The 14,710-nt window shown below is 38.2% G+C and overlaps 1 protein-coding gene across 1 annotated transcript in view; it reads left to right on the forward strand.

Moving 5' to 3' along the window:
• The window catches only part of LOC134487823 (cytosolic phospholipase A2 epsilon-like), a 44,886-nt gene extending 33,903 nt beyond the window's left edge, over window positions 1-10,983 (forward strand). Inside the window, exons 16-21 of the mRNA XM_063289902.1 lie at window positions 1,639-1,776; window positions 2,353-2,460; window positions 5,983-6,174; window positions 7,145-7,311; window positions 9,003-9,189; window positions 10,740-10,983. Of these exons, the coding sequence (XP_063145972.1) occupies window positions 1,639-1,776; window positions 2,353-2,460; window positions 5,983-6,174; window positions 7,145-7,311; window positions 9,003-9,189; window positions 10,740-10,954 (1,007 nt within the window). The 3' untranslated portion in view covers window positions 10,955-10,983. The remainder of the gene's footprint in view (window positions 1-1,638; window positions 1,777-2,352; window positions 2,461-5,982; window positions 6,175-7,144; window positions 7,312-9,002; window positions 9,190-10,739) is intronic.
• Window positions 10,984-14,710: the final 3,727 nt, after the last annotated feature.

Consider the following 14,710-nt stretch of genomic DNA (forward strand, 5'->3'; position numbering starts at 1 on the left):
TATAGTTATTTTATATATAGAATGAGACTGATTTTTGCTTCGTGAAATATAGATCACCCTAACTCCCTTATACATTTGTAATAAAGCTTTTTTGATAGGATGAACTGCTGTTTTGAAGTTTTAGACAAGTGATCTAAAAATAAAGGCTGGAAATCAAAATTTTGCACAATTAGTTCCACATATTTGAAGGCTTTTGCAGATGCATTCTACTGATACGTATTTAGAAGCTGAAGTCAACTTGGTGGGTGTTTTTGTTTTGTTTTGTTTTGTTTTTGTTTTGTACTTCCAAGTCAGACCTGACTCCTAGCGACTGCCTAAGCAAGTCCCTGCAATATTTTTGGCAACATTTTCAGAAGTCGTTTGCCATTCCCTTCTTCTTAGGGCTGAGAGAGAGTGAGCTGGCTTTGTGCCTAAGGCAAGACTAGAACTCATGGACTCCTGGTTTCTACTCTTAACCACTACACCAAACTGGCTTTCTCAACATGGTTTACTCTCAAGTAATTGTGCATAAGATTTCAGTTATCTCTGGCTGCAATCCTTTGTGACAAAGCATTAAAATAGCAAAGATTTTCAAATATACTTTTGTATATTTGTATTTCAGAAAGGTATGGTGCCACTGATTAAAGAGGAAACAAACGAACAAAAAATCCCATGAGTGTATTTCAGCCTTGGCTTTCTTAAGTAAACTGAATGAATAAATAAATATATCTCATATTCTCATATAAGCTTATTCATTTAACTGTGTGTGTACATGCATGTAGGGAAAAAAGAAAGCGCCCTTCCACTGGAAATTTGGGTTTAAAAATGTTCAGTGAGAAATTCTATTTTGTTACTAAGAACCAAGAACCAATTCAAAACCCAAGGTGATTTACTTTTCATTATTTTGTTTGTAAGCTTTATACCCCACTTATTTTTCAAATTTTTTATTTGTTCAATTTATAAGCTGCTTCCATGATCCAAGTGACTATAAACAACAAACAACATATTAAAGTAATGCACTTTAATTGTATTTAAAATTTAAATAAACTTAAATTCGTCTTAATGTAAACTTAAATACATTTTAATTTAAATTTTGCTTCCATAGCTCAAGGCAGTTTATCTTCTCTCTAATTATGTCCATAATAATTCTGTAAAGTAGAATTTACAGAATTCTTACATAACTTGTTTTGTGTGTGTGTACGGTATATACTTATGTAATTTCCCACAGGACTTGACAGAGTATAGTTTATCCTCTCCTACAACTCCTTGGATGGAGTCAATGCAAAAAGATGATTCAGGGACTTAATTTTATTCTTGATTTATATCCTGATGTTCCACCAATAGATAGTGATCAAGGTCTGATCAAAACATTAAAACATCGATGTCATTAAAATACCTCAGTAGGAACAATTGGAACTAGAACACTTGACATGCTCTAGTTTCAGCAGCAAAACGGTTTGCACATCAAAATCCTGTCTTAATGAAAATGTTTCTGCCTGCCAGTAGAAGGATAAAGTAGAAAGAAGCAGTTTAAGCTTTCTTTCCCCAGATGTTCTCCCTCTTTGCTTGATGGAAATTATTTTTGTTTTGCAGGTTTGTTTACATGTGTTTACAATTAGGAGTACTCTGGTCATCTTTTTTTCCTTACTCTTTTCCTAGAATGGCTAGAGTTCACACCCTATGAGGTGGGATTTCTGAAGTATGGAGCGTTTGTGTGTCCTGAGGACTTTGGAAGTGAATTTTTCATGGGTCGCCTGATAAAGAAGCTTCCAGAAACCCGGATGTGCTATCTTCATGGTGATGTGATCAATTATCTGATAGAAATGTCAAAGCATTATTATTAGCACCTCATGCAGAGGCTTTCTATCTGTCTCCTGAGCTCAAGGACAGCCAACATCAGGTCCTCCAGAAGTTGTAGAACTCCAACACCCATCAGCCCTAGCCAGTATGGTCAGTGGTAAGGGGTGAGAAGAGCTGTGACCCAACGATAGTTGGAGGACCATACATTGCCACCCTTGGCTATTCCAAGAGAATTGATTAGAACCTACGAGCCTTTTGGTTTATGTCTCTATACTCTCTGTCATGGAGAAGTCAGGAATGAGGAACTAGGGAAGACCCAAGTTCAAGTCCAGCCTCAATCGTGAAAGATCGCTTAGTGACTTTGGGCCCATCACTATGTCTCCAGGGCTGTTGTTATGGGTGAAAAATTGCAGGAGAGATGGCTATATATAATGCCTTGAGTTCCTAGAAGAAAAGAAATGTAAAAATAACACATGAAGGGAGATCATCTGGGTCAGATGAATGGCAGGACAATTCTCAACTGATTTGCTTTTAGTTTGCCTCTAAAGATATCACTCTTCCCTTCCTCCTTAGGTATGTGGAGTAGCATATTTTCACTCAACTTGTTGTATATTTGGAATAGAGTTAACAGTTCAGAAGAATTCTGGCACCAATGGACCCAAGACAAATTAATAGATATTGGTGAGTATTTTTCTTGCTTCTGCTTTGTCCGTGTTTCTACTGTTAAACCAATGTATGTAAGGACAGTTTGAGAAGACCGACAAAATATTATAGCTGAGTTCACACACTTCATGTGGAGCTTGTTTGGTTTGGGCTGTATTAATAAGCCACTGTGATTTGTAAAATATGGTTTATGGTTTAGTGTGTTGCAGGACCTGAGTCAACTGTGGTTTTGTTCAGTAAATCTTAGCTATACAAACCACAGCTTAGCAGGATGTGTGAACCCAATCTACATTCAGTCCATGAATGGCTTGTTTTGATGATATTTTCCTTTAAATAATTCCAATAACCACAAGCCTGTCTATCTTAGCAAAAGATACTAAGGCATTGTGTAGTCTTAAAAAAAATGAACATCATGAGAAAGATAGTACTATATCAGGATAGCCTACCTGCTATTATTCTTTAGCTAGGAATGTAAAGATAGAAGTGGACCAGAAATGATGGCTGCATGCTTGCTAATGAAGTTCATAGATAATTCATATTAATCCTACAGAGCATATCTCATTGATTCAATGGGACTTGCTCCCAATAAATATTCATAGCAGTTATAAAGTTATGTTGTGCTTATTTTTTTGATGAGCATTATGCATTTAATTAAGTCTTGCTAGTGATCATACTTCATTGAATAAAGATTGTGCAAGAAGTTGTAAGTTCAAACTAGCTTTCAACTATTTATTATTTATTAAGAAGATTGTTTTTATTGTACTGTTTTAGTCTTTTATTGTATTTTAACTAATGTTTCATTCCTATTTTATGTAAACCGCCCACAGTCACTCTCTGAGTGAGATGGGCAGTAAATAAATTTGATATATAAATATAAATAAACAAACAAACCTGGCAGATTTGAGTGTCATTGTTTGGGAAGTAACAGGCTGTTCCAAACATTCATTTTGAGGCTCACAATTAGGTTTTTCAAAAAGTCTAACTTAGCCAGCACAGCAGCAAAGACTGCTGCTCTTGGCTTAAATTAGACAAAGTGATTAGCAGGTAGAGTGTTGGGCATGTGGAGGCTTGTCATGTAGCATGGCCTGCGCATGGAAGAAGCATGAGGAAGGGCACGGAAATACAAGGAGCAAGCAAAGCAAAGCTACCTGAAGATCTTGGAGAAAGAGGAGACAAATAACAGAAACCAGATTGTTGTCTTTCTTTAGGTGTGAAGGGAGGCAGTATATGGGCATGATAAAGCCATTGTTTATGGTGCATGGTATCTGTAATTAGGGTGGGTTAAAGACCCATAAATAGAGAAAAATATAGAAGGGCTGGGATAACCATCTTGAAACAATTTTTTTCAAAACACTATTTTGTGTGCATGTGCGTGTGTGGGTATCTCATATATATATATATATATATATATATATATATATATATATATATATATGATAATTTGAAAACAAAATCCATAAGAAACATTGAAAACAATTGTTTAGTTGGGGGACATTTTATGTTTTCATACACACACACACACACATACACACACACACTGTACATACATACATATTCATATGGTTCAAGACTTCCAGGGGAGAATGTGGAGGATGAGACAGCCAGAGCTTATGTGAGCTTTCTCCTCCCTCCCTCCCTCCCTCCGCTAAGTTTTCTGTAGGATGGAATGTAGCAGTCATCACAGAATACCATCCAACGTATTTTTGTGACTCTAAGGTGAATACAGGAGAGAGGGAGGGATCCCAAGTGTCAGTGAAAAAATGGTTTCATTTGGCTTATGTTCATGGACATTCCATAAATGCCCTTGAAAGAGGAATTCATTTGCCAGAATGCATTGGACCAAATAAATGCCCTCGGCTGAATAACAAGAAAAGAGAAGGTGTGTTCCAAGTTTCTTCTTGGAACTTCTCTGGCCAGAACATAGGGGCTGCTTTGTTCTGAAACTGAAATGAAACTCTACCTACCTCGTATATATACCTAGTCTAATTTTTTTTAAAAAAAATACTTCTTATTAAAGAGTTTTACAATACTAAAAGATAATACAAACTGAAATCAGAAAAAAAGAAATATAAAGTCCAAAAAAGAAAAGAAAAAAGAAAGAAAGAAGAGAAGAGAAAAGCATACTTAAAGAAGCGACACCTGATCTTCCTTGCAACAAGTACAGGCAAATTAATAGTTCCCTACCCCAATGAGATTACATACATGGTTCACTTCTTCCCATAGCCCCGCCTCCCATTCACAGATACAAAAATCATTGTCATTTCTGTCCACAAGTTGGCAAAAACGCCAAAAAGGGTTTCCAGAATTTTATAAAAATATTTTATCTTTTAACCTTGATCAAACAAGTCAATTTTAAATTCCTTTCTTTTGCTTCTAACAATCTTAATCTTTAGTTCATCACGTTGCTGTCATAGGATTGAATCTCCATGCAGACTTCCTTTCTCCCATCTCAAATATTTTTTCTAGGTCTTAGAAACCTTCTTTTGTAAATCCAAAAATAAGTCCCTTCCCAAGTCTCTTTTCATCTCTTGATTTGTCATTTGTGTTTCCATTCTGACTGTCATCTCTGTTTTATAATTCTCCATTTCTTTATTTTCCAAAATTTCTCCATCAGCTAAGATTTGTATCCCCTCTTCACCCTATCTATCCATAAATTCTTCCATATTTTTGTTTGTCATATTTTCTTCTTTATAATCTTCTTCAAGAAATACATTTACAGGTGCAGAGATTATTGCTGTCAGGTTTGTTATAAGTTTCTCTCCCAGTTCTTCAAAAATCTTTGAAATATCTCAAGTGTCATATCTTTGTCGTTTTGCAGATTTCACTTTTCTTTTTACTGCCTAGAACTTTAGTCCCTTCCAGTGGCCAATTTCTAGGTTCACGAAGTCTCAGATTTCATTATTACTTTACCTTGTTTTCAACTTTCAACCAATAATCTCCTTCCTGGCAGGCTAAACAATTTGTATTCCCATGGAAATGTTGTTTTGTTTACTCAATTCAGCTTTTTGCCATTTGTTTTATATTCTTCAAGTTCTTTAAACTGCTAGTTAACTTTTCCTCTATTTTGGGATGAAGTTTTACTCACCAGGTAGTTTTTCAAACTTGTTGTTTGGAAGACCTCTTTTAACTGTAAAATAATTGTAAATCCAAAGATGATTAGAAAATGAGGTGGTTGAACCCAGTGTCCTTAAAGGCTCTGCTACAGTTGAGAGCTTGATGGCTTCCTGTCTCCTGGTGCTCAGACCCATGGGATGACCACTATGCTGTGGTCTCCTCATGAGCAGCAGCCATCCAGAGCACAAGGGGGTGATCTCTGATCCTCTCCTTTATCTGGAGAGGTTCTGTTGGATCAAGATCACTGCTGGTCCATTAGTCATTGCTGTGTCATCTCCACTCTTTCGGAGACATCTAGTTCATCATTTTCCTTATCTGGAAATCCATTCCTAGTCTAAATTTAGCCAACAACTGAATTAGTGAAAAGTTAGTACATGTTTTGAACCAAGAAATAATGCCTTTCTCACCCTTTGTGCCTTATTGCAGATGAAGAACCACATTTACCTACAAAGCCCTATGAGCTAAAAAGCCGCATGTTTGCCCCACCTGGAAATCTAGCCACGAAACTTCGAGGAGTTTTGACAGATCGCTTATCTGTTGCAGAGTATCACAATATTCTGAAGGGTTTTCAGCTGCATGACCGTTACATGGAGAATATGCATTTTAATAGATGGAAAGGTGAACAGCACATGTGGTTTCTAAATATGGTTAACATAGTATTAGCACTGGACCATTAAAACCTATTTCTAAATGAGTGCATTTGGGATTAAAATTTTAGGCTGCAGATATACATTGTTCAGTTTAGGTCTTAATTTGGGTTCAAAATGCATGCCAAGGCCATGTCTTCCCAGATTAAAAACAGTTAATATGATTATTCTCCATATATTGAATAATATCTCCCTTCCAATGCATTAAGCACTGCTGCTAAGTAGCAAATTTTACAAAGACTTTGGAGACTGCACCAAAAAATTTGCAGGGAATACAAAATATTGTTTGTATATCCTATTTTAGGCTATGATCCATTTAACCTCTTCAGATACAACCAGGGCCTTGAGTAGACCACTGAGACTTGCAAATGTTTAATTTTGTTTAAAATATCAGATAAAGATCTAAGAAAAAAGATAGATCAAAGAAAAACAAGTCCAATTACCATTAGAACATAGAAAAAATACATTCATAACCTTAATTACAGTTTCTATATAAACATTGGAGTTCTTCTGGACTCTAATAAAATAAGTTAATTTTACAAGCAGTGCTAATTCCTTGTCTTTCCCTATACCAGCCTATACATATTTCTACTGCTGTTTACTGCTATACGATACTTATTTTAGCCAAGTAAAGTTAATATTAACTGTGAATTTACACACCGTACAATTCCTTTTAGATAGCACATTAGAATAATTTCTGAATTTGCTTGTAACTCATAGCCTGTGATTTGTTGAATGTTATGTAACTCCAGAATTATTTAATAGGAATATTTAAGCATAGTTTGGGGAAAGGAGCATATTCAACACTTGGAAAATCGTAAGTTATAATTGGTGCATCCAAAAGGATGAGTAAAAGCCCTCTAAGAATTTTGAATTTAATGCAATTCAACAGTAGAAAATAGCATTGTTTCCAGATGAGAAAAAATGTGTTTCCTTCCCAGCTACTACGTTGGATTGTTGTCCCAATCAGCTAACAGAATATGATGACCACTTGGGCCTGGTGGATGCTGGATTTTTCATCAATACAAGTTGCCCACCACTCTTAAGGGTAGAGAGGAACGTGGATGTCATTGTGCATTTGAGCTACAGTGCAGGTTTACAAACACTGGTAATAGATGTTATTTTATTGCTTGCTCGCTTATGTCTAATAAGTAGAAGCTATACTATGTATTTCATGGATACAATAAAATTCATCAAAATCTTGGTAGAATTTGCCCACAGGTTGTTTTTAGTAGTAAAAGATTGAGGATGTACACGAAAATATACCATATTTATGCAACTGAATACTTGTCTGTTCTGAAAGAATTACCATGAAGCTCAATGAGTCTGACTTCCAAATGAGAGTAGGATTACTCTTTTAAAATATAAAAGCAGAAAAAAGTAAATATTAGCACTTTCAGTCAGGGGTGTCCACAGGGGGAGGGAAGTGGCCACAATTAAAGCCCTGCTCCTTTTTACATATACTATATATGTGACATGGGAGCCTCGTGTGGCACAGAGTGGTAGGCGGTAGCACTGCAGCCGAAACTCTCCCCACGACCTGAGTTCGATCCCAGCAGAAGCTGGATTCTCGGGTAGCTGGCTCAGGTCGACTCAGCCTTCCAGCCTTCCGAGGTCGGTAAAATGAGTACCCAGCTTGCTGGGGAAGGAGACAACTGGGGAAGGCAATGGCAAACCACCCCGCTCTATAGTCTGCCAAGAAAATGTTGTGAAAGCAGTTTCCCCCCCAAGGGTCAGACATGACTCGGTGCTTGCACAGGGGACCTTTCACCTTTACCACATGTGTGACACACATAAACAAGGACAAAGGAGAGGGGCTTGCACAGTCATGGCTGTCAAGTTCGACACCCCTGCTTTCAGTCATGAGAAAACAATACAAATTCTCCTTGAATGTACCAGTTGCTTCTCTCTGCTTCAGGTACTGTACTGTTTAGTAATTTATGCCATTTCTCAAATTATAATTCCTGTTGACCTTCTGGAAGGCCCTTACAACGTGGCTTTGTCAGCTAGCTTGGAGATCCCATGATAGAGTAGAGCCTGCTAGATGGCTCTATGACAGTGGAATGTACTCTGTGTGTTTTGCTGCCATTTTGATTTTTTAAATTTGTTTTTATCTTGTTTTTATTTTTAATTCTAATTGGTTGTTTTAATGGTTTGTATATACTTTTGGTTATTATTATGTATGCTCTCCTGAGTCACTATGTGAGATGAGCAGCTATACACATGTGATTAAATAAATAAATAAGGAAGTCATATATTTTGAGTAACATATTTCAGCCTTATGCAGGCAACTGCCTGAAGTGCCCCAATTCCCAAAGCCCTGATCTCGGGAGAGTAGGAAGAAATTAGATGATGCCTTTAAAACCTCTAGAGCCTAATCAGGATCACAAACACACTATTAGAAAATAAGTCCAGGGTTGAAAACAGGCTGTTTCATAGCAATTTGTCAGCTGCATATGAATGTAAGACAATGCAGTCTATATAAATCATGAAGTCCTAAGTTCAGACATTGTTAATTTTTATGATTGTATTATATTATTCCTTTTACTAGCTGCCAATTCTAATACTTAGGTTATAAAAAGCAAGGAGACCCTTTAAGAAGTTCATCATAAACTTACTTGGTTTAGTAGCCTCAAAATCTAATTTCCACTAATTCTTGGGTCTGTAAACCCAAACTTTCCTGTTCAACTGGTACTGTATGATTGTTTTTTTATTGCAGTGCAATATGAACAATTGGGCTTCAGAATGGTTTGCCCTCACTTCTCATGAAATCTCTTTCTTTGATTTTCATGAGTTTAGCCTCTAGAAGAAGCTTGCAAGTACTACAGAGAGCAAGGGATCCCATTTCCAAATGTCGTCCTAACAGATGAAGAAAGGAAAGACCTGAAAGAATGCTACTACTTCAATCAGTCAGAGGCCCCTGGTTGCCCCATCTTGGTTTTCTTTCCTTTGGTGAATGACACTTTCCAAAATTATAGTGCACCTGGTAAGTTGTTGGTCATAATCTAGGAACTGGTTATGGTTTATATGGAGGTTACAACTTTGCTTTTATTGCAGAAAGTGTTGTGTGCTTCAGTTTTGCTTATGGAGCCCACATAATCCTTGATTAGGGTAAGCCGATTTTTGCAAAGATGCATCAGGTCTTCCAGGTTGCTATGACCCTCTATGTTTACTTCTTTGTGCATTATGAAGATAAAAAATAAACATGCCATGATTAACAACAATTCATAGTATGTCTTAAAAGATAGCAATGAGGAACAAAAGAATTATTAATACAGTGCCTTTGCATTATTGTAAATTAGGCAACCATGTTTGTGAATCAGTTCTCCTATTTTATTAGCTAAATGCTCAGAATAATGGATCAGTGTAGAACAGGGATGGTGAGCTCCTGTCCTGTGGTCTCCCCAGGACCCCACTTATGGTGTTCTGGCATCTCCAAAAGTTGACTTAATTTTCTGAAAAATCATTAAATTTTTTAAAGATCTAGGAGACAAACCACTCCAATTTTTATCCTTCTCCTCCACCCCATAAACAGAAATTGAACTGCTGAAATTCAGCTATTTTGCCACAAAACATTGATAGTAAGTGGAAAGTTTGCCTTTCAGAGATTCACTTTCCCATGTCCACCCTTAAACCCCCCAAACGGATCAGCCTGTAGAGAGCCATGGAGCTGGCTTTGAAGGGAATATTCAGAAGACATTACAGTAACAACAAGGGCAGAAGCATTCCTTGAGCTCTGGGAAAGTTAATAGTGTTAGGAAGAGACTCAGGCTGGCTCTTCCTTGACTCAGTGGGGTATAAGAGGAAGGGAAGGTAAAACAGAAGCTGACTTGCAAGAGCCTATCTCAATGAAGTAGAGTCAGTTTCCTGATCTGGTCTACCTCATAGGACTGACACAGCCCCACCCTTTCTTGTAAATAATGCCCACCTTCCATCATCATCATCATCATCATCATCATCATCATCATCATCATCATCATCATCATCATCTACCTTCCAGATAGTCAGGAAATGAGCTGCAGCTCCTGACCCAGGGAGATTTGTCCTTGACTGGTTTAGGGGCATTGTGAAGTGTGTGTGGGGGGCGGGGGGACCCATTTTCTGATGCTCCTATTCCCATATCTTCTCATCCACCATGCTTGATACCTACTAATCTTTCTTTAACTTCCTGGCACTGAGTATCTATGGATAAGGACCAGCCAAACCCAAGCCAATGGTGGCACTTGAGGGAGAAATGCAGTTTTCTTGTCTGAACTTGAAGCCCCCTCTCTGACCTCAGAAGGAAAAAATCTGAAGAACCTGAATTTCCCTGGAATGGTATCCCAGAGACTATAGGACTACAGCCTTTATTTGCCAAAATAAGATTGTGCCAATAGGTACAAGATAAAACAAGCACATTTATATTATGCTAGATTAGATTTAAAAAATAAAGTCCAGATGCTAAAAACTTTTCATTAAATAAATATTCATTTTTTTCTTCCTGAAATAATGCATACAATAATACAATAACCTTCAACTGTTTGTTATTTATCCTAGGTGAGAAGCGCTGTGAAGCCAGTAAGGCTGCAGGCAACATTGACGTTTCTACTTGCCATACCCCATATTCCACTTACTGCCTGAGATACTCTGATGAGGATTTTGACAAGCTTGTGAACCTAAGCGAATACAATATCTTGAATAACCAGCACATGATTTTTCAGGCTTTGCATGCAGCTATAGAACGGAAAAGGCAGCACTGCTGCAAGAATTAAACTCCTTTCTGTGTGTCATAATAAATTGATTGTGGTTGCCTTTCTTTCTCTTAGCTTCATTGCTTTCTACAATAACAAAGCATTACTGGACCTTAAAGACAAACAAGTATGCCATAGAATGACACAGCATCACCCCAGCCCTGAAGGAGTTCATGTCCGTGTGTCAGTATTGTAGACATGCCTCTTTAGATACCAGACAATAATTATGTTCATAAGTGCTAAATGCATTGTAGATTTTGTCCTGACATCCGCCCCACACATCATCAAAAGATCTGATATATGTCTGAAAATATGGACAAATATAGCTATTTGCATCAAGAGTAACACCAGAATGGGTGATCAGCAGACACCGTTGTGAGAAATGCAGCTCACAGAATAAATTTGACAAGCTCTTGAGAAGCAGCAGAAGCAAACTTAATACATTCTTGCAAGGGCGGGTGGCTAGCAAAGTAGGCACACCCCATTAACACAAAGCACACAGTTTTATTCCCTATCCTGGCCAGTAGAGCCCTCCTCCTGTTCCCCATTGGATAGGTACTGAGGAGTGTACAGCCTATCAGAAACGCCTAAAAATATCACATGAAGTCCCGCCCCTGTTTATATCTCCCATTCCCCACTTTTTATCTCCCCCAGTCCCTTATTTACTTCCTCCCTTATAAGGCAGCTAGCTTCCTTGGAACAAGTAGATCAGGGTCGTTTTTGACTGCAAAGCTTGCTAGAACTGGCTCTGAGCATATTTTCAGCATTGGTTAAGCATCTTATTTCCTTTACACGTGTCAAGGTAGGGAAACAGTCTCCTGTTCACCCAACCTCATCCCACATCCTCTGCACTACATGTCTTAGTTTTACAAAACTATTTACTGAAAAAGCAAGCTTAGTTTGACAATTTACTGGGAAAGCAAGCTGTCTTCCATTGCAAAAACAACATTCCATCATTCCTCACACCGTCCCACTCTATGGACATGCAGAGTGGAAGACGTTATGAACCTTGTTACAGAGCAACCCTAATACTTCCTCTGAAGTTTTTTCCCATAAAGAAGTGCAGTTCCTTTTTTTTAGAAACATGAGCCCCCATCTCCCAGTGATGAAATTGGAAGCTTGCAGTTTAGGGTAAAGCTTTCAGTTATAATAAATACTTTCTGCATTCTGGGGGTTTCTGGTGAAGGAATATGGCGGCTGGTCGAGCCTTGTAACAGCTCAGAAAAATTAATATCTACCATACAGAGGCTGAGAGTTCTGCGGAGTCGGAGAGAGACGGGCAGACCTCGCAGGCAGTGCTAGAAAAGGAGCGCTGCCGGCGAAAGACTCCAGCGGCTTCAGAGCAGCAGGCAAAAGCTTTGCTTTCTATTTCAATACTTCACTTTCGCCGCAACAACAAAGCAGCCAGGAAGCCTGGAGGCACATCTGTAGAACCCACATGAGTAGCCTAGCTATCTAGGCAATTCTGCAGCCCCCTTCATCTCTAGTAAAAGAAATAACTTTTGACTATAAAAGGGAAAAAGAAGAAACTTTCTAAGTGGAGGGGGAAAAAAAACTTTTCTATACTTTGGAGACAAAAAAACTTTACTGCCAGTCCTCACTTAAAAGGAACTGAATTAATTAATTTCTAATGCCATATTGGACTATATTGCAGACGTTTATAAGATTATTTTGAATTGTATGCTCTGTATGTTTTGATATAAATATTATACATTGTTTTATATAGATAAATATAACATTAGGTGTAGTGATTAAGATAGTTAAATAAAGATTTTTATAAGAACAAAATGAACACAAGGAGACAGAATAGGAGAGGCTCAGAAGCCGGGGAAGGAGAATGGTTGAAAGCTATGTCTGAAGATTTTATGCAAAAAACAATTCAAAATATTACTCAAAATTTAACACAACTATTAGAGGAGAAAATAGATGGCTTTGAAAAAAGGTTAGATCATAAGTTAGAGACAATGGACAAAAGAATAAAAGCAGACATTCAAGAGGTAAGAGAAAGAGTGGAGAAATTAGAAGTAAAAAACAATATAGAATTAGACCGATTAACTGTGTTAGAGTTAAAAGAAAAAGAACATTGTGTTAGACTTAGAGGTGTACCTGAAAAAAAAGAGGCAGAAATAAGAGAAATAGTGGTTCAAATGCTTGCAATTTTAATTGAATGGGAGGAAGAAAGGTTAGAAGAAGATATAGAAAAGATATTCAGAGTTAATTCGAAATATGCAAAAATTAACCGGAAACCACTTCAGCAAAGGATCGTTACCTTGTCGTGGTGCTGGAGCTTGAGCACCTCAATGATGCCATGAGCTAAACCGTGAAGGGCCACCCAAGACGGGAAGGTCATGACAGAGAGGTCAGACTAAATGCGAACCCTGGGGAAGGTAATGGCAACCCACCCCAGTATCCTTGCCGTGAAAACTAAATGGATCAGTACAACCAGAGATATGTCGGTATACCATCGGAAGATGAGACCCCCAGGTCGGAAGATGGTCAAAATGCTACTGGGGAGGAACAGAGGATGAGCTCAACTAGCCCCAGACGTGATGACGCAGCTAGCTCAAAGCCGAAAGGACGGCTAGCGGCTGATGGTGCTGGTGGTGAACGGCAAATCTGATGTTCTAAGGATCAACACGCCATTGGAACCTGGAATGTAAGATCTATGAGCCAGGGCAAATTGGATGTGGTCACATCAAATGACCACCAGATCTACTACTGTGGACAAGAGGACCACAGAAGAAATGGAGTAGCCTTCATAATTAATAGTCAAGTGGCTAAAGCAGTGCTTGGATACAATCCAAAAAATGACAGAATGATCTCAATTCGAATTCAGGGCAAGCCATCTAACATCACAGTGATCCAAATATACGCCCCAACCACAAATGCTGAAGAAGCTGAAGTAGAGCAGTTCTATGAGGATCTGCAGCACCTACTGGACAACACGCCTAAAAGAGATGTTATTTTCATCACAGGAGACTGGAATGCTAAGGTGGGCAGTCAAATGACACCTGGAATTACAGGTAAGTATGGCCTGGGTGAACAAAATGAAGCAGGACATAGGCTGATAGAATTTTGCCAAGACAATTCACTCTGCATAACAAACACTCTCTTCCAACAACCTAAGAGACGGCTTTATACATGGACTTCACCAGATGGACAACACCGAAATCAGATTGATTACATCCTTTGCAGCCAAAGGTGGTGGACATCTGTACAGTCGGTAAAAACAAGGCCTGGAGCTGACTGTAGTTCAGATCACGAACTTCTTCTTGCACAATTTAGGATCAGACTAAAGAGATTAGGGAAGATCCACAGATCAGCTAGATATGAACTCACTAATATTCCTAAGGAATATGCAGTGGAGGTGAAGAATAGATTTAAGGGACTGGACTTAGTAGATAGGGTCCTGGAAGAACTCTGGACAGAAGTCGGCAGCATTGTTCAGGAGGCGGCAACAAAATACATCCCAAAGAAAGAGAAAACCAAGAAGGCAAAATGGCTGTCTGCTGAGACACTAGAAGTAGCCCAAGAAAGAAGGAAAGCAAAAGGCAACAGTGATAGGGGGAGATATGCCCAATTACATGCAAAATTCCAGAGGTTAGCCAGAAGAGATAAGGAATTATTTTTAAACAAGCAATGCGCAGAAGTGGAAGAAGACAATAGAATAGGAAGGACAAGAGACCTCTTCCAGAAAATTAGAAACATTGGAGGTAAATTCCAGGCAAAAATGGGTATGATCAAAAACAAAGATGGCAAGGACCTAACAGAAGAAGA

This window comes from Candoia aspera, chromosome 1, assembly GCF_035149785.1.
Source record: "Candoia aspera isolate rCanAsp1 chromosome 1, rCanAsp1.hap2, whole genome shotgun sequence".
Classification (NCBI taxonomy): domain Eukaryota; kingdom Metazoa; phylum Chordata; class Lepidosauria; order Squamata; family Boidae; genus Candoia; species Candoia aspera.